This window comes from Porites lutea, chromosome 2 (assembly GCF_958299795.1).
Source record: "Porites lutea chromosome 2, jaPorLute2.1, whole genome shotgun sequence".
In the NCBI taxonomy this organism is placed as follows: domain Eukaryota; kingdom Metazoa; phylum Cnidaria; class Anthozoa; order Scleractinia; family Poritidae; genus Porites; species Porites lutea.
Genome location: NC_133202.1, coordinates 20,550,048 through 20,577,805, shown reverse-complemented (window position 1 = coordinate 20,577,805; position 27,758 = coordinate 20,550,048). Strand labels below are relative to the sequence as shown.

The 27,758-nt window shown below is 39.3% G+C and overlaps 1 protein-coding gene and 2 pseudogenes across 1 annotated transcript; 2 read left to right on the top strand and 1 right to left on the bottom strand.

The window, feature by feature from the left end:
* Window positions 1-4,362: 4,362 nt before the first annotated feature.
* On the bottom strand, window positions 4,363-13,853 carry LOC140926723 (uncharacterized; annotated as a pseudogene).
* Window positions 13,854-22,217: 8,364 nt separating this feature from the next.
* On the top strand, window positions 22,218-23,249 carry LOC140925788 (uncharacterized). Its single transcript, XM_073375662.1, has one exon. It carries the CDS (start codon window positions 22,218-22,220, stop codon window positions 23,247-23,249), a length of 1,032 nt encoding a protein of 343 aa, XP_073231763.1.
* Window positions 23,250-25,996: 2,747 nt separating this feature from the next.
* Window positions 25,997-27,474, top strand: LOC140925786 (uncharacterized; annotated as a pseudogene).
* Window positions 27,475-27,758: the final 284 nt, after the last annotated feature.

The following is a 27,758-nucleotide window of genomic DNA, read 5'->3' as shown; positions in this document are numbered from 1 at the left end:
AGGCATGCATGCGCTTGTGGCCATCATAAACAACTCACTGGTTTGACATCGGCCAACTAATGTTCCATCTATAAAGCAAAAACAGTTATCAAGGGCTGCTCCTTTAGAGTTGTCCGCATCTTCATACGTAGCGATTAAAGGTGGGTTTAAAATACCATGGTTGCACTGTGTAACCTTGTGCCTGTTAGTATTACATATCCAGTCTGTCACCTGGTTGCTGATCATACTGAGCTCTGGAACCAATCGCGCAGAGATCGGCATCATGTTGGAATAGCGGCATGGATATGCAAACCTCTTAGGCGCGATATAGAGGCCTTCACTTCCATCACAGATTGTTCCATTACAGCACTTGAGGATGAGCGGAACTCCTAAGACTTCAACAAGTAATGCAATATCTCTTTTATCGACATAAAAATCAGCTTTGCATTCGGCAGAATTTTTGTTTTTGAGAGAAAATTTCTCGTATGCCGTGGGCTGAAATGGAAGATTTGCTGGAGCATACACCTCGTAGAGCACTGAAAATTCTTTGTCATCTAAAATTTCTTGCTCCAAGCAAGGCAGCAGTAATTCTTGAATTTTTTTGAAGGAAGCCATTTTTTGTTTCTTTGTCGAGAGCCATTGCGTCTTGGATCTTAAAGTTGCTATTGTAACCGAAACAACTCAAAGTGATCTTGAAACATCTGGGAATTCATTCCAGTGTCAATACCAAATACGCAAAACAGGCCTAAAAGTCAGCAACTTGCATGCCCAATCTTATTCCGTACCTGGTGTATCACTTGTAGCTATTTTTCACGTCTCAAATTACCCTGGGTTGCAGTGGCACAATCGGTTAATCCCTCAACTTAGGGTCTCATCTGATCTGATGGGTCACGCGTGAGCCGGTTGAAACCCCAGGCAAGTCAGAAATAATAATTTCTTCCTCAAACTAATTCTGCTCTCACTTCGTCAAATAGCCAACTAAACCAAAAACCTATGGACTTTGCATGCCCAATCTTGTCCCAAAAGAGCAACTTCAGGACATTCCTGAGTGTCGCAAATCCTTTACTTCACGCTCTGCCGAAGTAAACAAATACCCCAACTTTGAATGAAGGGGAGGGGGAGGGGCGTGGATTCTTATGTTCTCTGAAGTTACACTACTTTGAGTACAATGCCTCAACAATTTTGTTGTCGATTGTAGGTACAAAAAGCAAATTGAACCTATATGCATTGTGGGATGTTCTTGGTGCAATCATTCCTTCCAGAGGATGAAATCCAGCCTATGTACCAGCAGTTGAGTCTGCAAGTTACCACAGCCCCATTAACACAATTTGAGAAGTGCATGACCAAAACGAGGATCAGCTGCAACAAATGGCTTCCACCAAGCTGGAGCATCCACATGGTGGCCACCAGAAGCAACAATGAGATTGAGAGGTTGGCACAATGGACTTAACATCATTTTCCATGTAAAGCACACATGCCTTTGTAACCTGCTATTGGTCCCTTGAACAACAAGGTCCAATTAATGACCTTGCTTTGGGGAAAAAAGTATAGTTAAATGCATGTGCAAATCATTAACTTATGGGAAGATTACCATGCAAAGGTGCAGAGCAGCTATTATGAATAGGTGCCAACTTAAATGGACCTGAACACTCAATTAAATTTTTTCGTTCTGTGGTAAATTGGGTACGTAATTAGAGCAACAAAACAGAATTTCTTTAGCAAAATATGTGTCATTTGGACAACCCACACGCACCCACATGTAGTTAATGTTAGAGTTAATGGAAAGTCAATAGGTCGAATAACTATTTGAAACTGTTATCTTAAGGTGCGTATGTCACTTGGAAAACCCACACGTCCCTTAATATACTGGGTATATTAGAATTCATGGCAAATTAATAATTTGATTAACTGTTTCAATTTGTTGTTTAACGTCTTACAGAAAAAAATGCATTGCTTTGAATATTGGGAAGAGGAAGAGATTTGCCCAGGGATTCTTCAACTTCCAATCAGAGATTGTACTTAAATGAGCAAGGCAAAAATCTGTACAATGGACTTCTTGAGAGTGGAACAGAAAACCATTAAGACACTGTGTAAAAACGCCTTGACTTGTCTATCTTGTCAAAGGTGGACATCCAATTTTGGCAAGTTGGCTGTCATGGTGGCATGAAAGGAGGCAGTATATTTTCCATCCCTTTGCTCCTACATTTATGAAGCTTTTGGCAAGAGTCATTCCCTGTTTCCACTGGGTAGAAGATGAAAATCAAATTAGGTTTTAAAAGAAATCTTGCATATTAAAGTAAATAACACCACTGCACCGAGTCTTTTTTGGAAGAAAAGGGGTTACACTGAGAAATAATTGTTCATTTAAAAATATTAATAATACAGGGAATGGGTTCATGGCGAAGGTAAAGAAAATATCTTAGAAAAAAATTGCTACTGTAATTAAACGAATGTGGACTCACTGTAAAAGGAAAAAGGAACTTCAAATAATGCATATAATGGGAAACAAGGAAATGTCATGTTTGAATCGTGTATATAGGGTTCTTTGGAAAAGTATGTGATTTAGTTTCAATCTATTACAGCATATAACATTTAAATAAGGGTACTTTTTACAGGTAAAGAACAAGAACCAACATTTTTGCGATCACTAGGAAAGAGTTGCCTTGTCATAATCCCATCAAGTGTTCCAACAGAGCAACACTAGACAATGATCTCCGAATTCTAGCTACTGCATGTAATCACAGGGTTCCATCAGACACTGCAGATTTAGAGCAAATGATTGAGGAATATCGAAATAAAAAGGTGTGAGGTGAGTGGAAAATGTTTGAGATAATTTTTACAGTCATGAGCTAATGAAAATCACCAACAGCAATCAACAACCAATGGGCACCATTTGCCATGCCTCACTCACCGCCATGCTATGAAGCTTAACGTCAATCACCACAGATGCACCAAAGAACCCCAAGCCCTAGTCCCCGTAGTCAGCTACCAAACATGCAATCCACGTCCACAAAGTCCAGGGCGGCACTCTCCTTTTGGAAATGTTAATTACAGAAGGCCTAATTTGTCAATGCTTCACTTTAAGTACCTTGCAGGGAAGGAGCATTAATTATCTGTTATGCTGAAGGAACTGACAATGCAAAGCAGACAAAAATATTGTTGAATATGCAGTAAGAAGTGACAGAGGCATGGACATGATTCAAGTTTCTGTAAAAGGTGTGATCTGACAACTACTCTTACTGAGGAAAACGCACACAAAAGCCTAAATCAACAGCAATGCACATCTCGGCATTTGCAGCCTGGCCCAGGGGAAAAGGTGGCATACCCTCAGACCTTGTGCATGCTTGAGTTTTGTTTCTGGAGTGTATACAAAGCGACGGGGGTGTTATTGTTGGAATTCTCTTTAGAGTTTAGCCCTTGTCTCAATGAAAGGCACCAATCAATGTTCCGTCTCGCTGTTATAAAGCCAGTTATGTTGTACCTCAGCTCAATGTGGGTTGTCCTTGCTTTCAAATGCACATGCATTGAGATGGGTTTGACACCATAGCATTCTGGTCAAAGGTGACTGCTGGAAAGTTAAACAAAGTGAACTAGAAAAGAACTACTGGGCAAAATGCAGCGTTCTCTCACTGCCTTTTTCACTAATTAAAGGTGAGTTATATTATTATGGCAGTATGTTATGTCTTTAAGTTTTGAAAAAGAGTTTTAGTATTTATGGAGAAGCTCTCGCGCGCGAAGCGCTTGCAGCAGAGCACAATGGGTAAAAAAATGTGCTAAACTACCCATCCAAGAAAATTTGGTAATCACGTGACTGTACACGGACTGACCGACCACCCACCTGACCGTCTGTCTCCACCACAGGCATACCAATGTAAAATAATTCAACCAACAGGTACAGAAACCCAAATGCAACTCAAGGTTTTCTTTGAAAAGAAATCGCATGGCCGCCCGGACTTGTAGAAAGAAAACCCAACAACAAAGTCGTGTCTTTTTCAACGTTATTTTTTATGTTTATACTCACGTGGATAACAGGGAGAGAGCTAGAGCGAGTGATTGAAAACAAGAGACGAATTGTGTAGGAAGAAAAACATGAAAATTCAAAGCGGTTGTGAGACAATGAGAAATGCTAGCGGCCAGCAAGGTGAAAATGAGCGGCAGTGAAAAATAAAAGTGAACATGAACACAGGAGACAAAATACTGGGTAAGCACATACGACAATTTCTCCATAAACATAATGTGTAACTAGGAAGTTTGACGTTGTAGTCCTAATAATAATAATAGTCTTTATTCAATCGAAGGATAAAAATACATATCCTTAGTTACAGTGCAAAAGTATTAAAAAATACACGATAGAATACAATAGTAATATAAGATAGAACAATACTATACTAAATTATATTTAAATATAAGTCTATTTACAAAAGTTTTCTTGTATCTCTCCGTTTTTATCTGAGGAAGGTGACATCTCCTACGCAGATTATATACTAATTCTTTATCTTTGGGAATGATCGCACCTAGCATACGATTATTAATAGCTCTTACAAAAACAAAACAGCATATTAGTTGTGCAAGACAACGGCAAAGAAAGACAAAAAGCGTGCTGCACGTGCAAATTTGTTTTTTAGCTAATTAGAAAAAAAAGTGTGCTGCACATGCAAATTTTTTTTTGACAATTAGATCCATTGATCTTGATGCCATTTTCATTGCTCTCCCCGTTTAGCATTACACGATTTCATTTTTATTGTTTACAAGTATTATTAACCAGAGGTTTGCTTTTAGTCCTGGCTAAATCTATATATTATGCATATGTGGGACGAATAGCTGTTGAACTTTTACTCCAATAACTCAATACATGAACAACTAGAATAAGATACGACTACAACTGATTTTGTAAATAAATGATACATACAGATCTGAGTGTGCTGCGAGTAGAGATTCAGAATCAGAACCACCAGTGAAAAAACGTCCAAGGCATAGGCAAGTCTTGTATTCCTCAACAGCCATGGGATGAGCATGATTGCAAGGCTAATGCAGGTCAACTTCTTTGCAAAAACAAAAACAAACATGGATGATTTGCCGCTGAGTCATAGGACAACGATAGAATTCTTAAAAATAGTAAGATTTCAAAGCTTAAACTTTACCAGTGAGCCAAAGGGATGTCTGTTGCAAACGACAAAATTGTAGGAAAAGCTGACTGTACTTAACAGAAAAAAAGAATAAAGCAGCAAAGCCAAAAGAACAAGTAAACTTTTTAAGCTTGAAAAGTGTAGTTTGATAAAATGACAATATTTTATCTAAGTATTCTATTGTATATCTGTAAAATGGAGTTTTAACTGCTCAGTATATCTTCTGTATAAAATATTGTGCTCGAGCTCTCGTCAAGTGAAATGTGCGTACATTTTTGTTTCCGTGACTAATATTTTTATAAATGTAAGCTTATTTACATGTATATTGTCTTAGTCATCTTCGTTTAAACTGATTTAACTTCCTTACGTGCAAGGAGTTTATGCAAAACGTCTGCCCCGTAGGTTAATTTTTTTTTTCAAATACTCAAGATTTTGCATGCGATCACTTCGTTGGAAAAAATGTCAACTAAAAAGAAGGTTTCAGATTAACTTGCAAGCTTTCAACAAGTACGTACACTCCAATGGAAGGTGTGGCTTGAAGTAGTTTTAACCATCACTAAAAATAGCATTAAAATGGCTTCAGAGTATTACCTTGTTTAAGAATTTTGAAACCGTCTTCGCATTTTTATTGAACTCACTGACCACTCAATTTCTGGTTATGCTCGGTGTTCAATGTTTCAAAATTTTCCTTTTTTTATCAACTCAGCCGCAGTTTTCTCATGTTTGTTTGTCTTCTACGTGAGAAGTGACCCGCATTAGCGTCACTTTCATGCAAAAACAAGCGCTTGTCCTAGGCTGTCCGAGAATACAAAACTCACCTGTTGAAGTAAAGTACAAAAAATACTATGGTCACGTTTCACCTGTCTGGGTAGAAATTTTCTTTAGACAATAATATTGTAGGCTTATGAAATTAAGTTTTCTTTTTCACTTTCAGTCTTGTGAGAGATGAGACCATCGAACGATCCGCAAATGCTACCACTTCAGAAGAAAAGCCAGAAGGTTAACAGCTCATTTTGTTTGCTGTTATGTTGATTTTCAAAGTTCTTAGGCGTAATACCTGAAAATGTATTGAAACAAAACAATGTTGGCTTTTTTCTCAGTTGAAGATTCTGAGAAAAGAGCTGGCAGTGTACACCAATTAAAGAACACAGACTCTTCTATAGTACTAAAGAAAAACTCATTAACACAATCTTTTAACTGACACAGAGAAGTACACTCTATCTATTAAACCATCATTTCAACCCCGGGGACTGATACGTTTGCCCAAAAAAAGATTCACAATAAAATGATTCATTTCAAACATCTTAGCAGAGAGCATTCCTATGGCTTGGTTACAGCAAATCAGAAGATGGGGGTTTCTGCAAATACTGTATGTTATTTGCGACATATGCCGCCCCCAGTGTGCTGGTTAACTCAGCAATGAAATACTTCAACAAAGCAAGAGGCATCCTTAAAGGACACAACAAGAAGGCCTAGCATATTGCTGCATCAGTTAAGGCGAAAAATTTCATCAAGATCATGCAGAAGCTTCAGAAACCAATAAGCTTAGTTATCGATCCTGAAAGGTCGGCCCTGGTGGAGAAAAAACAAGAAGCAGTTGCACAGTATCATCTCATGTTTGATGCATTGTGGGTGGCAGAATATTGCCCTTGAGGCCATGTAGAGTCTGCAAAAGATAATGAAAACAATCCAGGCAATTTTTTTTTACATTACTTTAATCTAGGGCTGATGCAGGTGACGAAGACTTGCCAATGATATACGCCAAGCTTCAAATTGGGCGAAGTATACCTCTCCAACTATACAAAATGAGTTAATAAGTATAGAAGAGCAATAACGAGAGAGCATAGCAGAGCAAATCCCATCTGAGGCTCCACATTCTTCAATACTCGATAATGATGTTATTGATGTCTCAAACACAGAACAGTTGTCACTTGCTATAAGTTTTGTTGACAGAGATGGGAATATTCCGGAACAGAGTTAGGATTTAAAAATCTGGAGTGGATAACAGGGGAAGCAATCACAAGCACAATAGGTCAACGTTTACCGCAATGGAATTTAGACATGAAAAACTTCTAGGGGGGGGGGGGCAATGCTACGACAACGCATCCACAACATGTCATCACCTAGGCACAGTACACAAGCACTAATCTAGCAAAAAAGTCCAAAGGCTGTGAACGGACGCTGCAGCACTCAAAAATCTAATTACTCAAAGTCTAATCCTTGCAATCATTCACTCTTGTAATCAGCCCCTTATAAGAGACATGGTGGGAAAATTCAATGAAGTATTCAATTTTTTAAGTATTCCCTAAAGTGTAGCAATCTTCCGTTAGCCCTTAGTGAGAAAGAAGCTCCCAAGGTGAGCAAGACAACATTGCTTAGCTTATGCCAAACATGGCGGGTTGAAAGGCATGAAGCACATGAAGTTTTCTCTGTGTTCGTTACGTCAATTCTAAGAGGACTAGAGCGCCATTTCAATTGAACGGCTGTTTGCGAATCTATTTGGGGAAACTGCGTTGAACTGGGCTACTGAAAGGAAAAGCAAGGCGAACAGCTTATTACACACAGTGTCCAATTTTGAATTTATTTCACCCAGGTTACCAGATAAAGTGTCTTTCAGTATTGAAGCCACTAGGTATCAAGCTAAAGAAGAGAGACACCAATGTGTTCCAGGCGTAAAACACATTGTCGGTATTAAAAATGAGCTACAAGATTTCAGGGGAGAAATCGAAAAATACTGCACGGATCAGTACAGCATGGCTACCACAACTGCTAGGAAAGCAGGCATTGAACCATCTATGTGTATTGTTAGCCAGTAACAGCACTGAAGTAATGTTGAAGCACAAACACCTAAGGAGTACTACAAAAGATCACCTTCAGTTCCTCGGTTGAATCATTTTGTTTCCAAGATAGACAAGTACTTAGACCCCAGTGATGATCCCGAGACTACAAATGGTCTCCAAAATGGACAGCAAATGATCCTTGACCGCAAGTGCTCCCTAAAGTCGACCGCAAATGATCCCGAAAGAAAAATAGGGATGGCTTGGACTCAAGTTAGCGGATCATCCTGTCGACTTTACTATGATTACAAAAAGTCAAATTAAACGTTAAATTTTACTTCTCAAATAAATACATGAGTTAAAACTAAATGAAAAAAATCATTCAAGTGTAAAAAGGAAGTCAGTAGGCAACAGACCACTTTTATCTCCTGTCAAAATGCTGCTTGTTCCAATAAATTTTTTCTCTGGCAGGTAGATTATACCTCTGAAGGAAAACGTTTGGACTGAGCAAATGTGTTTTTTGCTGCTTATTTCATACTTAGAGGTCATGACACGCATTTTCTGCAGTTATTGTTTCTGGTCTGCATGATTTGCCCTTTAACGCAAGAGCATTTCCTTTGACCTCTGTTGAAATGCAATGCTCTTCATTGTGGCTACATAATGGTGTTAGGTTGTTTAATTTTCTCCAAAGTGTCTCCTGGATCAGAATAATTATAAGCGATTTTCTTTTAGTCTGTGAATGTGATGGCTCCTACGATGTTTTGTCACACGATAACTACCGCTTACCTCCCTTTTGCTTTTCTCATTACCAGGTTTAGATTCCTGGTCACCGTTCTCCAGCAAAGGCACAACAAACGAATGTACATATAAGCATCAATATAACTACTCACAACATGTTCATGAGCTGTAAGCAAGTTGCTGTTTCGAAATAAACTGAAACCTGTGGACATTGCTAAGTCTGGGGGCATTTTGATGTGTGTTTATTTTAAATCATGTCTTGTTTTGTAACGGTCACCTAAGTTACGAAGAAATGTCTTCTGTTTATCACGTAAAATTAGCACTTAAGACAAAAATCAAAATTAAATATTCTGAAAATTAATTCGACACTTCCAAAAAGATCAGTAAAGTCAATAAAGCTCTTGCTATGTAGAGGGTGGCTGGCTTTGTACTCCTCAATAGACAAGTTGAGCTTCTAGACGTTAAAATAATAGTTTTTTCTGCGTAACGTTCTGCCTGTCTTAAATTTTGAACGACGAAACATTCTTGAAAGAAAATTGAAGCAATTGACAAAGAGAGATATATACGATTGATACCATGTCCTTTTCAGATTTATTCCATTTTCTTTTCACCCTGTATAAATTGACCTGAGGTGTAGTGTCCTCCTTTCCTTTTCCCTTAGACTGCGAGAGAAAAAGGTTCCTTTTCTATAATCAGTCTTTTTTTTGTAATCAGTCCTATAAAATGCAGTCTGCAGTCCCATAAAATCCATACCATTCCTCAAAACTGTAGAGGAAAGCTTTTAACAAACAAAGCAAAAAAAGGAAAAAACATGTCTGCAAAGAAAGCAAGATTTGGAGATATCCATACATAGTCAGTTGAGTTCTATTTGTGAAGAGTTAACAAAACTGACAGAAACTCAAATCAAGATTCAAAAAGACACTGTTTGGATTGTTGCAGATTAGTTCTCACCTCTTGCCTTTGAGGTTAGTGGGTCAAATCCTGGTGCTATTCTTTTGGGGGAGAAGCTCAAACAGCTTCAGTTCTAATGCCATCTTCAAGAGAGGACACAATGTGTAGCAGCTGGCAAACTGTTCAACATTCCAGCTGACTTCAACCTGCTTGTGAAAGACCTCATACTTTATGCAATCAACTGACCCTTCTTGCCACCAGAACACGCTCCAACTTATCAAACAGCTAAAAGAAGCCTAGCAAAATGCACAAACCATTGGCACCCCACTCCCTGTCCAAACTGGGGGCAACAACACAGAATTTCACCCACAATTTCAGCAATCACAACAACAGGTCCAAGACCTGTGGACTGCAACTGTTTGGATGAAAGAATGCTCTCCAATAGCCAGTTGACTCAAGTTAGGTTTTGGTCCAAGCAACCAGCCGGGTGATGACAATCTGCGAGCCAGCGAGCCATGCGAGTCATGCGTGCCATGCGAGTCATACCAGCCATATGTGCGAGCCATCAAAAATTTTGAAAATTGGAAAAAAAAAATCTAATTCATACTAGGGAGCACAATTAAAATCGGTTTTTACTCACTGTTTATCTCTGTTTTCCCTCGCTCGATCGATCGATCGTAGGTGCCATCTTGTTTTTGAAATCATCTAACACACGCCAGTCTCTGCTCTTTGAATGCTTCTCTCTTGAGTCTGGGTCGAGGTTGAATGACTCTGTGTCGCTCTTCTGAATCTCTCTACGGACATCACGCTGTTGACTTGCTAAATCTTTTTCTAATCGTCTTCAATCCTTGGATAATTTGGACAATTTTTCAAGTACCATTATTTTTACGCAAATAGTGAAAGCAAAAATTAACAGAGAGAAAGCCATGTAAAAATTTAACAATAAATGTAAAGCATGGATGCCAAAGAGCAATTTTATGTATGTTTCATGATAAAAGCATGCATAGGAATCCTATATTTTTTACATAGAAAGAATTTTATCGCTACTTTCAAACAAAGAGACTATTCCCGGGACTAGCTTCTGCCAAAGAGACGATTTATGGAAAAAGTGGCCATTTTGTTTATGTGCTCGCGCTAATCATGTGTAAAAGTAAGGATGCAGTAATAGCGTCGTACCACTGGGCTGTACTGCACACACCTGTTGATACACGTGCGATGTATTATGTTAGCTCATTACTCCCATTGTTTGTATCTAGTACTTTTCGCTACGGGAGAGGGGAGAGGCAAGACTGCAAAAAGAAAGACTGCAAAGGCGATCGTGTCGGTGTTTTTCAGCGGCTCGCAAGGCTCGCACGTTTGGCTTGCATGGCTCGCATGGCTCGCTGGCTCGCACATTGGCCACACTCCAACCAGCCATGAGACGATTGAACAAACTGTGGCCGCAGCTGCCCAAGCTGCTTCACTTGTTCTTTACCTTCAAGCTGTTGTCTCCCAAAGAGAAACACACTAAGTGAGGGCAAACCCTAATTTCCTTTGCTGTTGATGGTGCAAGCTGAACCGGAATGAGCAATATTCAGCAGACTTTGGATTCTGTACACAAACTCCCAATCAAGCTTGTGAAGGAGATCATCTCAGGTGAGTTTAACTTTCCAAAGTTAAGCCCAAGAACTTTAATTTGCTACAGCCTGTCCATGAGAAGCCTCTGTCTCACTCTGACTTTCAAGAACTGTGTTATTAGGCTAAGGGTAAATAAGGCCAAGGCCACTTCAACAACTAACATGGAGGGATGAACCTCGGCTTTAACATCTTATATGGGTGTTATTATTAGCACGCACCCAACTTGCGCTGGAGAATTGTAAGAATACTTGCCTTTAATTAATTATAAAGAAAAATACCACATCATCCCTGGATCACGCGCCCTATCCCCTCCAAATCTCATAAGCAGCCACCTCCACAAGCTGGGAATTCCAACAGCGAGCACCATTAGCTCTCGCCACTGTGGAAAGTAATTTTGGGAGTGGAGTCGCTCCAGTAAATGTCTTCAATCTACATGTGCTCTCCATAACCACCCCAACAGAAGTTGTCAGTAAACTGTTCTTTGAGCTGAGGGAAGGGGTTTCTCCAGTCCTAGACAGTTTTTTTCAAAGAATTTACCTACTGCCTTCCTTAATCCTGTAATGGTCACTTCAAATTCGGCTGAGGAGTATTAGACGCCCTATTAGCATATAAGAAACAGAATTTAGTCTTATGAGGATATCCTGATAAATTTTTCAGTATGCATGGCCTGTTCAGGTCAACACAGTACTATCAAAACTTAATATCAGCCATAAAGCATTACCATTCCAGTCACAGTTATGAGCTAAAGCTATCAGCTTTTCTTTGTCTACCGCTGATTCTCTGTGGGATAAAGCAATCTCAGGAAGTGAATTCCAAAACCCATGACATTCCATACATTAAATCTATTTTATCACCTCTCACATGCCAAATTTTACCAACAACAAAGATTCCTTAATGGTTTGGGCAGCTATGACACTTACTTTTTTCGGTTTCCTTCATATTGAGGAACTTGCCTGTGATTCTCACTTCAATCTTGAACTTTATCTTACATTTTTAGACTCAGTGTTCGTGCCGACATCTTCATCTAAATAAATGCTGGCCTGATTAGAGGTTACCAAAACAGATCCCTTTAGAAAAGGACAGACTATGGTAACTGAGAGGGCAAATTCTCATTCGTGCCCTTTATCTGCCATGTTGACTGACTTAAGAGTCCCGTACTCCCTTTCCTTGGGGCTGGCCTTTGAGGTTTCAGTGGAGCACTTTGCCACTCACTTCCCCTGCATCAGTCAAGTCCCTAAACAAGGTAAGCACGTCCACAGGAAAAGAAGATCCTCCCTGCTTTTACTGCAGTGGCACTGAAAGGGCCTTGGACGATTATCACACTGTTTGAGCACTACAGAAAATAAAAGGGGCTGACCTCAGCGAAACATATGCGCCTTTGTACTAAATTTCAACCTAACATCAGAGATGTTATTGAGGAGACTGCAGAGAAGTTTAGAGGTAACATTATTACAGTCATGGTAGATAGTGGAACTGATAAGGGTGTGATAGAAGAAGTACTTGTTTATGTATGCTAACTTGATATGATTAAGAACTTCATAATTCCAAAGCCACAATCAGGGACTAGTGCTGCTGTTCTCGATACCAACAGTGTTGCCATGTTAAGCAGTACGGAATGGGGAGCTGTTTCTGGAGGAAGAAGCTGATATCATTTGGTAGCAATGGCTGTGTATGATGACTGATGCGTCTCAGTTATGATTTAGCAAAGCTATCATGGCCCTTAAATGCCTTAGATCCCACGTGCTGGATTAACTTTCCTCCACTTCATTAAGCGAGGAGAAATAAGCAGGTATGCCACAACTGACAAGAAGTTCAGATGCTGAACATTCCACTTTTATGACTGCTAGTCGCCCAAGGACATTAAATAGTCAGTATCTGGAACTCCATAAATAGCTATCTTAAAACTCTCAAGTCAGTATCTGCCTTTAAGTTCAATCTGAAGCGTAAACTCACCAAGCTTTTCTTATAGATTCTTAGGTATTTTATCATGCCAATTAATCAATCAATCTTTATTCTCCTAAGATAAAAAGACATCTTAAGTTACATCAGCAGTTGAGAATCTAAAATACATAAAACATACTGTATACAAATAAGAAGATAAAAATACATGACATACTGTATACAAATAATAGAAAGATCAAAGATTATATCTAATTTTTATCCTATTTACAAAAAAAATTCTTAAATCTATCAGTCTTTATATCTGGCCGATGAGCACTTTTTTTTCTGAGTAGATAGTTTGCTTCTTTCTTCTTTGGAATGATGTTACTGAGCGGGCAATCGGGATCCACTGAACGTACCTTGAATAGCTTCTTATCTGCCTTTTCTAAAAGTTCTCGGATGTCTATTCTCTTAAATGTGTACTTTCTTTTATAGCATCTATCCAGAAAGTTTTGTATGACCGTGAGATCTGAGTCTACAGCGCAAAACAGGCAAACCATAAGTGAAATTTGGTAGAACTAAGGCGCTAAATAGGTGGTCCACTTCACCTTGACTAAAACCTTCCTTCCGTAAAGATCTTAAAACAAACAGACACTTATTTGCACTTATTTGCCTTAACCAACTTAGCACGTACGTGTTCGCTATATTTACAATTCTCCTAAAACATAACACCTAAAATGGGCAGCTCCGTGCATTGTGGAATGTTATTAAATTGCGCAATATCCTGAATAAAATCTTTCTTGTGAAAAATAATTTCTTTACATTTCAAGGGATTACAAATCATACTGTTTTCCTTAGACCAAATTAAAAACTGATCCACCAAATCTGTACGACAGTGGCCATTACTCCAAACGGGAACAATGAGAGTAGAGTCAAGTTAAGTTTTCGTAAGAATATTTTACTTAGCGTTTTTATTACAGGTTTTTAAATTAATGTAAATACATTATACTTCTGATGAAATATTATTGTAAACATTTTAGCACCCTTGAAGTAGGTTTTTACTGTAGTAAATTACCATAAAATTCCGAAAATAAGCCCCTCCATGTATAAGGCCCTCCAATCCAGTAACACAAACCCCCCGGGGGCTTGTACTTGAAAAATTCCCCTCAAAAACAAAGCAAAAAATGGTGAATTTGCTTCCCAACTATACGGCTAGCCCAATCGATTTTGAAACGCGAATTTCCCTCTTTAGATAAGCCCCTCTGAATATAAGCCCCCCAAAAATAAGCCGCTCATAAAGGGCCTTTGAAAAATATAAGCCCCAGGGCTTATTTTCGGAATTTTACGGTACAATCTTTTTAGTTTCACTGATTAACAAACCACAGCCATTATCTTACAAATCCACGTCCAATGTAACTCCACACATTCCACTTCCCACATCTCAACCAACCCAAAATATATGCTACTGCACTACTCATGCATCCCTGAAAAACATAAAAAATTCACACACGCCTAGTATATCCACGCCCAAATATACGCTTCCACAGCGTCTTGCTGTCTTTGAAAAGCCTCTGTGAGGAACGTGAAAAATGTATATATATGTATCTATGTATGTAAATACTTGTATTCTGCGGTAGAATGTATTTAGTAGAACGCTAAATTCATTTAATTAAAGAGCATTGACTATTAATAACTTCACAAGGGTTCATACATCGTTTTTTAATTTGGGTGGTTGTTATAGGGATGCATAAAGAGATTCTATCTAGATAACAGATCGTGTCCTAGTTACTTTACTCTAAAGTTCTGAAGTACATATTTGTTTCTGTGGGGGTATAAACTCGCTAGTTTGTTTCACCTGTTTAGCCAACAAAGCTCTTTTTTACAAATGATGAATTTTTCATAAAGACAAAGATTACATGTTTTTTTAATGTTGCTTTTGGGTTTACATTTCTTTATAGCCGTCTATTTTATCTGGAAAGGTTTCTTAGAGTCTTGTAGAGTCCAAATATACCTTGAGAGTTCAGTTTCATTTCTTCACTTCGAGCATCGAAAGGAGGACTGATGAGTTCTGTAACGTCCCTAACGTGACATTGGTCTCGCAATTTCCAAGGCCACTCCAAAAGAAATTGAAAAAACCAAACAAGAAGTCTGCCACATGTTCAAATCGAATGGCCTTAAAATTACAATCGAAACTAACAAAAAGATTGTCAACTGTCTTGATGTGACCTTCAACCTCACAAGCGGGTGCTGCAAGCCATTCATGAAGCCTAATAACAAACTGTCATATGTCCAACAACAGAGCAACCATCTCCCAACACTACTAAAAATATCCCACTGAACATTAACAAGAGGTTGACTACAATGTAACATCTCATCTAGCAAAGAAGTATTTGACAAATCCATTGCCCCTTACCAGAAAACTTAAACAGAACGTGGATACAACCACAAGTCCACTTACAACCCTCCACAAGAGAAAGGTCTGAAAAACAAAAGAAAGCGAACAAGAAACATGATATGGTGCACCCCTCCTTTCAACTCAAGCGTCAGAACTAACCTTGGTAGAAGATTTCTGCAGGTCATCGACAAATGATTTCCAAAAAACCACCCACTCCACAAGATTTTCAACAGACACACTAAAACTGAGCTACTCATGCATGCCTAACAAGAAATCTGTCACCTCGTTGCACAACAAGTATTTTCTTTAAATTTTAACTCACCAACGCAACAACCTGACACCTGCAATTGCAGAAAAAAACAGATTGTCCACTTGAAGGAAAATCGGAAAACCTGTTACCATCAATCACTACATGATAACTAACACCTTCAAGTCTGAGAATGAAGTCCATGCACTGACAATCAATAATGTGGATACTTTGTTTTTCTCCATTGTTTCGTCATTGTTCTCGATAATACCTTTGGAAGAAACAACACACTTACTTGCTAACAAAGCTTTCGCTAATGATTGGCTTAATGAAAGACACTGACACACTATCTTTATCTGCACAAACAAAGCCTGGTCGACCTTGTGAAAGCTGGAAAAAAAAGAACAAACTTTTCCTGTCCAAAGGCCAACTATATGAACAGACCAATGATGTTGCTATTGTCAACAGTGTTTACACGTGATTTGCTCGTTGGTTACCACATGGATCCGTCCTGGGACCTATATAACAACTTCCATATACATCTTCAATCTTGTAGGTTATCAACAGTTACCAAAAATAACCATTTTACGCAAATGATATACAACTCTACCTGACTTTCAAACCTAATGACATAAGTGTGACTATTGAACATGTGGTTAGCTGTGTGGCTGATATAAGTAGTTAGATAGGAGAAAATGAGCCAAACCTTAACCACGATAAGACTGATGTCTCGCTAATTCACTCATGATTTTGTCATGAGTTCGCGGCAACTCAGCCTCTCTAATTGTTAATATCGGGGCTCACGCGCGCGCGAAGCACGCGTGGGACAGAGCCCCATACTCATGGAATATGGTCAACCTCTTTTCGTTTGGTTGTCACGTGATTGACCGAGCGTACGTACGTACGCGTCTACAGATTGTACGGGTGGGGTAGGGGAGACTATCAAAAGGAAGGGAGGGGTGTCTCAGGCGGGTCTTGGCAAGTCCAAATCTTTAACATAGAACATTAACAATATGGTCAATTGACAGCTGTCAAAACAGGATAGCCACTGACCACTATCCCATGACCATATCGCGGGCTCATGTGTCTACTCATCGAGGTGACGTGATTTATCTGAAAGCTGTCCGCTGACCTGTTAACTATTTTACTAGATCGCGAACAAGTTTGGGAGCACAGGAAAACTGATAATGCACACATATGGGACAACAATGTTTTGATCAATTGACAGCTGTCAAAACAGGGTACCCGCTGACCAGTATCACTCGACCGTATCGCGGGCTCATGTGTCGACCCATCGAGGTCAAGTGTTTTTTAGAAGTTAACCGCTGACGAGTAAACTAGTTTTCAAGTGATCGCTGGCTCAAGTTCAATTTTTTTCTAAATTCATATGAAATATGTTGTGTTTATGTGGTGCACAATTAAAATTTTGATTGCAAACTGACCTCGGACGCGAAAATTCAGCCAGCTGTTACAGGCAGGTAAGACAGTTGCTTTTGTCTTTTCTCACCATGATCACGCGTTGGTCGCGCTCTACGTCCAATTTTTATGTTCTGATTGGTCAAAATTTGACAGGTGAGTTCATGCGGAAAATTTATGCAGCATCTTGAATCTTGTTTACTTTGACAGCTGAAGCTGACAGAGTTTTGTTTCAACTTGTGATGTTTTTAACTGTCTTTTTCCACTGGATGTACAAAATGAAATTCAGCTGCTATCAGGAGTCTTCTGTTATTCATGGCTAGTTTGTTTTTATTGGGTTTTTGGTTGAGAAATACGTCGCTTGTCAAAGTTGGAAATCCGATTTCGGATGGAATCGTTTTCGTTTTCACCTTGCTTGATGCGTAAGAGGATTGCAAAGTCTGAAGCCATGCTGGCTACTTGATACCGTTCAGGAGCTGCATCTCGAATGGTAAGCCAGAGAAATTATTGTATTTTATGTTTGTTTTTTGTATCTATTTTAATGAAGTCGAACGTAGTTTATGCGGGTATTTAGTTTATGCACGTTTGTAAGATTTGAGACAACAATCTGACCGAGTATCAGGTTTGACATAATCTTACAGAACTTTAAAAAGCCTTTAGACAGTTTCTCACCGCAAATAGAAAGAAAACGTTCCAAAGAATATTTAGTTATAATTCTGGCTGGAAAAGAAAGCTTTGAGCGATTTCCTTGCCTCGAGTTCGTCTTTGAAGACAGCAAACACCGGGAAGCCGCCTTAAAACATAAACTTAAGCTAAGCTTGAAGCTTGAAGACTCAGGATATTTAGGGACACTTTAATACTTGTCTTCCTGAATGAAAATTGTTGTCTCTGTATATGTTTCACCGAATTATATTTCTTTTATTGATTGTAAGTAGTCTCTCTTACAATTTTAATCGCTGTGCCGATTGTTTTCAGTCGCTCAGTGAACATCGCTTGCAGGAGTACTCAAAATGCCGCGCGTTAAACCATTAAATAAAAAATAAACATAATAAATTCTTTATTATCTTGGAATATAACTCTGTTAATGCTCATTCAAACACTTGCCACAGCTCGCACTACAAAAGTGAGAACCGGATGGCCGTATAGGTGATTTCCGGAATTTTTTTAACAGTTTATGAATATTGAATGAGTGCAATTTGTATTGTGAAATACTGCTTTCTGTTCATGGTATAAAAGGTTGGTTTACACCCACCCAGATTTGTTGGCAAGATTTTGCAAAGTAAACTTGACAAATGCAAAAAAGTTAGCCTGATTTTTTTCCAGGCCTAATTAATCTACGGTGATCAATAGTCATTATGGCTCTTAAATGTGATCGAAGATGATTACCAGTTTTTGGGTGTACACATGAGGCTATCAACTCGATGTAAGATTTGGTTCACTCTTGGGCTGTGTGCAAATTATTTTTCTCTAAAATCAGGTAGCCTTTCCCTCAAAAGTCACATAAATGTGCTCTAAAGTTAACTGTATTGTGGAATTCGAATACAAGTTTATTGTTTAATTTAAATTATAAATTTACTAATGGGAGCCTCGCTTTTAGCCCTGGCTAAATCTATATATTATATTTGAAAATAATCCTGATTGAGTATCAGTGAGTGGCAACATTATTTCTGATGTAAGTGACCATTTCTCACAGTTTTGTATATTCAGATCAGCAAGAGATAGAATTAAACCCGCTCAGAGAAAAATGAGTGACTTCTCAAATTCTGATAGGGATTCTTTTACGCAGGATCTTAATCAAATTGATTGGCAGTTGATAATAGCAAATAGTAATAATGACACTGATTATATATTCTCCTCTTTTTATGGTAAATATAATAAAATAATAAACAGGCATGTGCCAATTAAACAGATTTCCTGATGCCAATTGAAGCGTTTTTCAAAACCATGGATAACACAAGGGATACGAGCTTCAATTAAGACTGAAAATAAACTTTTTGCATCAAACTAAATATAAATTTTATCACAATAAAATTAATCGAATTGGTAAAAGAGGGTACTTCCATGACTATTTTCAAAAAAAAATTAATGAATATGAAAAAGACTTGGGAAGCATTAAATAATCTATTGAATCATAAAACTAAGAAAATCCCAACAAGTAAATGCAATAAAACTTTAATAATGGGACTAAAATTAATCGCAATCCAAAAAGAATTGCTAATATAGTAAATGAGCATTTAGTGTCTGTTGGAAAAAAATTAGCGGGTAAGATACCCGCTTCTGGTGATCATCATGACTTTCTCAAAAAAACGAAATCTCCAGCGTGTTCTTTCATGTTTAAGCCTGTAACTGCCAGGGAAGTTGAATTAGAAATATTGGCTTTACCCAACAATAAATCTCATGGTTTATACTCCTTCCCAAATAAACTGTTGAAATATTCAAGTACTATTATCAAAGACATTTTAGCTAAAATGTGACCTCTAACGCGAAAATGTACACTAATGGCTTTCCGTTTACAAGCCGTTTGTCAGCCGTTCAAACCGCTCGGCTACCCGTTAGCTAGAAACATCAACCCATTCGAACGGTTTCGTCACCCGTTTGTCGGAAACATCAACCTGTTCAAACGACTTGGTGACCTGTTGTTAAAAACATCAACCCGTTCGAATGACTTGGTTACCCGTTCGTTGAAGGCATCAGGCCATTCGAACGACTTCACCCGTTCGTTAAGGACAACAGGGTGTTTGAACGGCTTGGTCATTCGTATTATGGCATCCGTTTAAATTATTTTTCTGTCGAAGCGGATATGGAAGAGGGGTAACATGATTGGCAACCTTTGCCAAGTATAAATATAGAAACGCTGTCCGTTCAAAATATTTTACTTGTTCGAGTGGTCAGTTAATTCAATGTTTAAAAGATCTGTTCGACTTCATTTGCACAAAGGTTAGTTTGTCTGCTTTTAAATGTTATTTTGGCCTTATTAAAAAAACTGCGCATACACAAATGATGTAGCAGACAAAGGTAGCACACGGTATCCGGTCATATCGTTCTAATCAATAGTCAGATCGTTCCACAAAATAGTCCGTTCGTTCCACATGTTATATCTATTTTCTAAATGTGTAAATGTGATCTGAGTACAGAGTGGCGATTGGAACATGGATGAAAGTATTTTCAGAACTATTGAGCGTCGTATGTTAATTTCACTATCCATTGCGGAACGATGTGAGAAGGGTAGTATTAATTTATGTTAATACATGTAATTAATGATGAACAGTCATTGGCCAGAATTGATCATGTGACCTCTACATGTGCGTTAGTTGTTGGACAATCTCCTAGCGTTAGGCCTTGACAAAAGTCGCTCCGTGATCTCTGTCATTCGCCAGATCACTCTCCGTCCAAAATCGATCCAGGAGCCTCTTCCTTACTCCAGGCAACTCTGTTTATCCTCAGTCGTCTTAAAGAAAACAAACTTCCTTCATTCAGCCACCAGCTTTTGTTGAAAGAACTCCAGCTCATTTGTGGCGACTCTTGGTGTGTCATCTTTCCATGCTTCCTCAATTGAGTATCCTCAACCATGGCAGCTTCCAAGCCTAAAAGATCAGTCAAACAACCACTCAATCCAGATTTTGTGTATGACTTTCCTGCTATGGTTTTTCCTACTGATTTTGATCCACATGCGACTCCCTCGGCAGCCGCTCAGTCGGCCGCACAGGTCCCAGCGAAAACGCCAGCTGTGACGGGCGCTGTGGCAAAGAAGAAATCTACAAAATCCGCCAACATTCAAGACCAACTGGAGCTGGAGCGGTTAAAACAGCAAAACCTTCAACTGGAGTTAAAGCTTCTTTCACAGAAAGAAAAAACTCGGCGCAGAAGCACTCCAAACAACACAAGACAAAATGTCAGCTGATGCACGTGGTCAACTTATGCACGACCAGTGGCAAGAAAAAATCCTTGCGTCGCTCATGAATGAACTGACCCCACCGTCGCAAGAGGAGCAGATTCAGCTAGCAAATCCCACCTTTCCAGTTATGCAGTAGCTCAAAGCAAGTGCTAAAGGGCACACTGTTTTCTCCGCAAAAGGTACGTTGGATTATGATAAAATTGACATTTCAGAATTTGTGTCTGCCTTTCTTGAGTTTGTTCAACAACAGCAGCAATCACAACACCAACATCTGCTTCAGTTTCTCCAGTTGCTTATGGAAAAAGCTATGAACTACTCCTGGCCGAGTGTTCGAAATTTAATTTGTCCATTAACCAAGCGTTGGCACAAGGTAGGCTTACCCGGGGTCAAATGGATGTCATTCAAGCTCGATCGAATACTTTCTTTAGTCATGCTGATCTTCGTTCCAGTCAGAATACAGGCTCCAAGTTTTTAGGTCCACGCCAGCAACGCGACCTCCCTCGGCGAGAGCAGAAAGATATGTATTGTACTGACTGGAATTATACCGCCAAATGCTCTTGTAACATCACTGACCCGGAGTACAAGAACACGCATCACTGCAGAGTATGTGATTCTGATGAGCATCCTATGCTCCATTGTGCTAAACAGAGATATCCTATTCCAACTGACAAATCTGCTCAGCAAAAACCACAATGACTAGTTGAAAACATTGACATTATCGAAACAGTCTTGCGTTCAGGCGACTACAATTTTGCTCTTGCACAAGTGCCCATTAAAACCTTGTTCAATATTGACAACTAGATCACATACCTGCATGATTATGATGATTTTATTATAGTCCAATACTTGCGTTATGGTTGGCCAATTAATTATCAGTCAAATGTGTTGCCACAGTCTACTTTGAATAACCACTCCTCTGCCATCAAAAAACAATTTGTGTCTGATGGATTATGTCGTTGAGGAACTTGCTCATGGAGCAATTACTGGTTCATTTTCGTGCAATCCATTTTCCTGTCCATGTGTTGTGTCGCCGTTACAAACAGTGCCAAAACGGGACAGTTCAAAGTTATGGGTGGTTCATGACTTAAGCTTCCCTGAGAGTGCATCAGTTAATTCCAGAATGCCAAAGGATAGTTATTTAAATCATGAATACAAGTTAACACTTCCAGGTGTTGATAGACTTACTCATTTCATTCGATTCCGTGGACGTCATTGTCACATCTACAAGAAAGACCTTGCCTGGGCCTTCTGACAAATGCCCCTGGATCCCAAGGATGTTCCTTTGCTTGGTTTTGCTGTGAACAATAAACTATATTTTCAGACACGCTTGCCTTTTGGACTTCGTTCGGCCACTATGGTATGCCAGCGAGTAACAAAAGCAGTGATTCATATATTAACTACAGAGGGTTATCTTGCTGATGTCTACATTGATGACTTTTATGGTGTTGAGTTAGCAGAGTTAGCAGGTGTAGCATTCAAAAGGATGACTGAATTGTTTGATGAACTGGGCTTGGAAGCCTCCCCCGCCAAAGATCAATTGCCGAACACACAAATGCTTGTGCTTGGAATTTGGTTCAATACGGATGACATGACTGTATCGGTTCCTGAGTTTCGATTATTGGAATTGCGAGCTGAACTTTCTCATTGGCTTGAACTGGAGCAAGCCACTAAACATCAATTGCAAGTCCTCATTGGTAAATTGAGTTACGTGTGCAGTTGTGTGCGCCCTGGGCAGGCTTTTATGTCGTGTTTGTTGAATGAACTGCGCAGTTGTGATTCGCGTAGAAGAACTATTCCTGTGTCATATGAGCTCAAACTGGACTTACAGTGGTGGCTACATTTTCTAGACAAATACAATGGTGTCTCAGTGATAGGTACAGAGTTTCTAGAATCCAGCGAACAGTTATTTTCCACCAATGCTAGCCTGACAGGATGTGGAGCCATCTGTGAAGGAGAATATTTCCATGAACTCTTCCCGCCAATTATTACTCAGCAGCAGTTATCCATTACGCAGTTGGAACTTCTCACAGTGGTTGTGGCAGTCAAGCTATGGCAATTAAAGTTAAAAGGCAGATGCATAATGATTCACTGTGACAACCAGGCATGCGTTGAAATGATAAACTCTATGCGTAGCAGGCACATTTTCTTACAAGCTTGTTTACGGGAATTATGGCTGACATTAGCAGTTAACAACATCATGCTCAAGGCTGTGCACATTCCTGGACATGAAAACACATTAGCAGATTGCCTTAGTAGGTGGCATACAGCTGCCATCTACCAATCATGATTCCATGCCTTAACAGTTTCCCTTGAGTTGCAGCCAGTTACAGTTAACCCTCTGCTGTTTTCCTTTACCTGCACTTAACCTGCTGGCGTTTAATATTGGTATTTATTACATACTTTGCAGAATTCCTGGTCCATTACCTTGGTCTGCTCAAGAAATCAGCACTTAGTGAAGGAACAATGCGTACCCGCAGAACACAACTTAGAGCCTATTTCTTATTTTGTAAAACTTATGACCTACCAGCCTTTCCAGTAACTGAGCAGGTCTATTGGCTCTATTTAGCCTTTCTTGTGGGTTATTTTTCTTCATATAATTCTGTTAACAATTATCTCAGTTGCCTTAAGCAAGTTAATCTATACTTAGGAGCTGATGTCACCTTTTTTGCATCATCACAGATTAATTTTCTCAAACAGGCTGCCAAACGTGTGCTAGCCAAACCAGTAGGGCGTAAATTACCTATTACTGTCGACATTTTGTTAGCCATTTTCAAGTTGTTGGATTTTCGTCACCCCTTGCATGTTTGCATGTGGACAATTTTTCATGTTGCATTTTTCTCATTGTTGCGTAAATCTAATTTAGTTCCTACCACAATAGCCGATGTTACCAGTGCTTCAGCTACTCACTTAAGAATTAGTGATGTTAGCTTTCATCAAGACCACTGTACACTCCATGTACACAAAACCAAAACTATTCAGTTTAGGCAGAGGGCCCTTGAAATTGTTCTGCCATTCATCCCTCACTCAGTGTTATGTCCTGTTTCCGCATTGAAACGTCATCTTCGCTATGTCCCCGTGGACACCGAGGCACCTTTATTTACTATTCATACCTCAACAGGATTCAAGCCTGTCACAGGGCATCATTTTGCTAAATTCCTTAAGTCTTGCATAGTTAGTCTTGGGTTGGATCCCACACAATATTCTCCCCACAACTTCCGAAGGGGAGGTGCTACTTTTGCCTTTCATGCTGGTGCGTCACCCTTGTTCATTAAATTCTTAGGGGATTGGTCATCACATGCTTATATGGTTTATTTAGTTCTCAACACCACTCAAAAACTCAATGTTGCTAAAACCTTAGCTCAGCACATCCCTACAACTCATGATTCGGTCACTACCACTTAGCTTTCACTACTTTCTCATTACCTCACACCTTGGGTTTTGGGGTCTGTCTTTTGTCAGATTTCTTGTTTGTCATTTTGCCAATAAACTTGTTGAACCCATCTTGGTGTGACAGTAATTGGGTAGTATTAATTTATGTTAATACATGTAATTAATGGCGAACAGTCATTGGCCAGAATTGATCATGTGACCTCTACATGTGCTTTAGTTGTTGGACAATCCCCTAGCGTTAGGCCTTGACAACCCACCCTTCCCACCCTTAGGGTCTGTCTTTTGTCAGATTTCTTGTTTGTCATTTTGCCAATAAACTTGTTGAACCCATCTTGGTGTGACAGTAATTCTATTCACACAATAGCGAGAGCTTAGGTTTGTCGATATTTGACCACAACACAGGAAAAAGGATATTCTATAAAGAACTTCGTAGCCTGCGTGTTTGTTAGCGCGCTCGATGTAATGTGGTTATAGATTAAACAGCGAGACAAACCTGTCACGGTTTACACCAGTTTCTGGCGCTACTTGTTGAATTCACGGCGCTACGTTCGAGTTTGCTAACATGCCGAATTCGCTGGCTATGTTAATCCACAGTTTTAAGTTCGTTTTTATCCACAGACCACGAGCAATATCTATAATTTCTACTCCATCTCAAATTTAACTCTGTTGCCGTAAAAAAATGAAGCTTTTGATATCGATCGATCGATTCTTCATAGGTATTACAACAGCTAGTTTCTTGCTTGTTTTCAACAACTTAGGATGGATCGAATCGACTTTCTACGTGGATCGAGTCGACTTCATTGATGGATCGAAACAACTCCAGTTTGGATCGAAACGACTTTTGATCGATTAGTAAAGTAAAAGTATTAAAGTAAACTTGGACAGCTCAGACAATTCAGCAATCGATTAGCCTGCGTAGCACGCGTTTCCGCGTGAGTTCGTCGAGAAAGTCAACTCGATTGGAAACGCTTGCTATGCAGGCTATCAGAAGATGAATCGAAGCCGTATTTACACAATGCATTCCCAATGAAGCCCTTCCAACAGTTTTGCTCTCTGCATGTTCTCATGTATTCTTAATAATGAAAACAACAGAAAATCAACAGATGTCTCATTTGTTGACGTAACAGTTTATCCTGTCACGCGCGTTACTCTGAGTGTGAGTATAGGTGCTTTCTTTCAAGGTATTATTAATTTTTATTTGTCATTAGATAACTTAGTATTATCTATATAAACACAAACGCTCGCCAAGGGCACCAGTACAAATCATTGAAAAGGAAAGTTCCAATTTTTGCTTTTGGATTACTCATGTAGGAGCAGCTTACAAAAACTGACATTATAATTTATGACTTGTGACCGCGTGCAGTGAAAAGTACCGCTAGAAACAATGAAAAGTTAGGTGATAGTAGAGTCTATTGATATTATAATTCACAACTTGTGACCTGTTTACATGTAAACCGTTTAACTGATTGCCAAACAATTAAACTTCATTTAGCCAATGAAAATATTGGATTTTCAATCCTTGTGACCTTCAATGTCGCGTATACAAGAGGTAACCACTTAGTCAGTTTATAGAGATCACTCTATGCTCCATTTGGAACACTTGTTAGTTTGTTTTGTTGATCTTGCTCTTTCAAAAGTCACGGCATGTCTCTTAGACAACTGTGTATGCAAACAAGTAAACATCTGCTTCAAAAGCACTGTTGCTTTTCCCGGAAGAAAAAAAACCGGCATCACGCCAACTTGATTAATTGTGGAGAAAGACCTTGATTTCATCGAAGGACAGTCTGTCCACGTTAATTGGGATGGCAAGAAGGTTCAGGCGCAGAACCATGCTTTAAGCGGTAAGTTGTAATTGTGCTTTGTACGTCTGTTCTGATTGTTTTTCCTCTTTCCAGCCTTATCAGTCATCTTTTAACACAAAGTTTTTGATTCAACACGATTATAGATAATGAAAACGTTCTGGCTGACAAAGACCTAGAGTGGTATAAGGAAAATTTTCCTTCAGCTCCGCAAGTAGAAGTCCGGGAGGGTTTGGAGCCACTAAGAAAAAAAGTTGCACGAGAGAAGGTAATTAGATTACATTGCGACATCTTTACCGTTTTTTGTGTTAATTCCTAAAATACTTTCTCATCTTGAACTATTTTCTCTACGGGCCGCATGGCCAATTTCTTTCAAAGGCATTTCGTCTCGAGTTCAGTTGTTGTTGTTGTTTAATTTTTCACGCATCGCATACCCTGAGAGTAAAGGTTTCTTTCTTGCCTGGCTTAATCCCGAGTCCACTAGTGAATTCCAACCTAATTCCCGTTAAACATAGGTTTATTGCAAAGGTCTGTGGGAAATGCTGTTTTAATTACAAATAACATTTTAATCTGGCTTTGTACGTTGTTCAATAAATCTGATCCGATCTGTTTTTCTCTGACCTAGCCTGCTGAACAGAGTGCCATGACCGAAGTCAGGGACAGTGACCATCCGTATGAGAAGTTTTTAGCCAGTCAGAAGCGGCGGGAGCTTGAGTGGAAAGCAGCACGAGATTTCAAGAGGGCCAAGACAGCAAAGTCCTCAGCACCTTTGTCCACAACCAGCAGTGACCTGACTAGCAGTAGTGAAAATCCTTCGCTGAAAGACAATGTTGTCACTTTACTCCGCCAGCAGCTTGCTTCACAGACAGAAGTGTGTTGTCGCCTGGTAAAAAGGCTTGATCCCCTGGAAGAGGCAACAACTAAAATTCTGTCCTGCCAGATGCAAATGCAAGAAAACATCTTAAAGGTAACTACCAACTCCTTTCCATAAGAAGTGTTCTTCAACATACAAATAACCTTGACTCTGATAGCAGTTTCATGCTTGTTTATGTTTGTACTGTTGTAATCACCATCTTTGATGTTATTACAAAGGAAGATTAGGGAGAGTAAAAATAGTACGCCCCATTTTCTCCTCTCTTTTCGAGTTTCAACATGGTGCTTTCATGCGCCCGAAGAAAACGCCAAAAGAAAATACACACCAAAGATAAGAAAAGACTTAACACCAAGATAATCAGTATTAATAATGTTGGCTTTTTTGTTTCTCCTTGTTTCCAGCTTGATGCAGTAACTAAAGTGATGAGTTGCCAGAGTTGCGACCAATGATAGACATACCAATAGAACCGTCTGGAGATGACCTGCCACCATTAATCAAGACGTGCACAGAGCAGCATGGAGCTGATTCCCTAGTCAAACAAGCAGTAGCAAGTTGTGTTCTTGACGTCGGTGAGGAGCTGATTGGTACATGTGTGACCCCTACAAAAGTGAGAACAGTCCAGCAGACCCTGGGAAGTGAGAATGAACCACACTTGTGTGCCTTAAAGCTTCTGCAGTCCTTCTTCACTAGTAAGGAACTCACGACCAGCAATACCGATGGCACCTATGGCAAG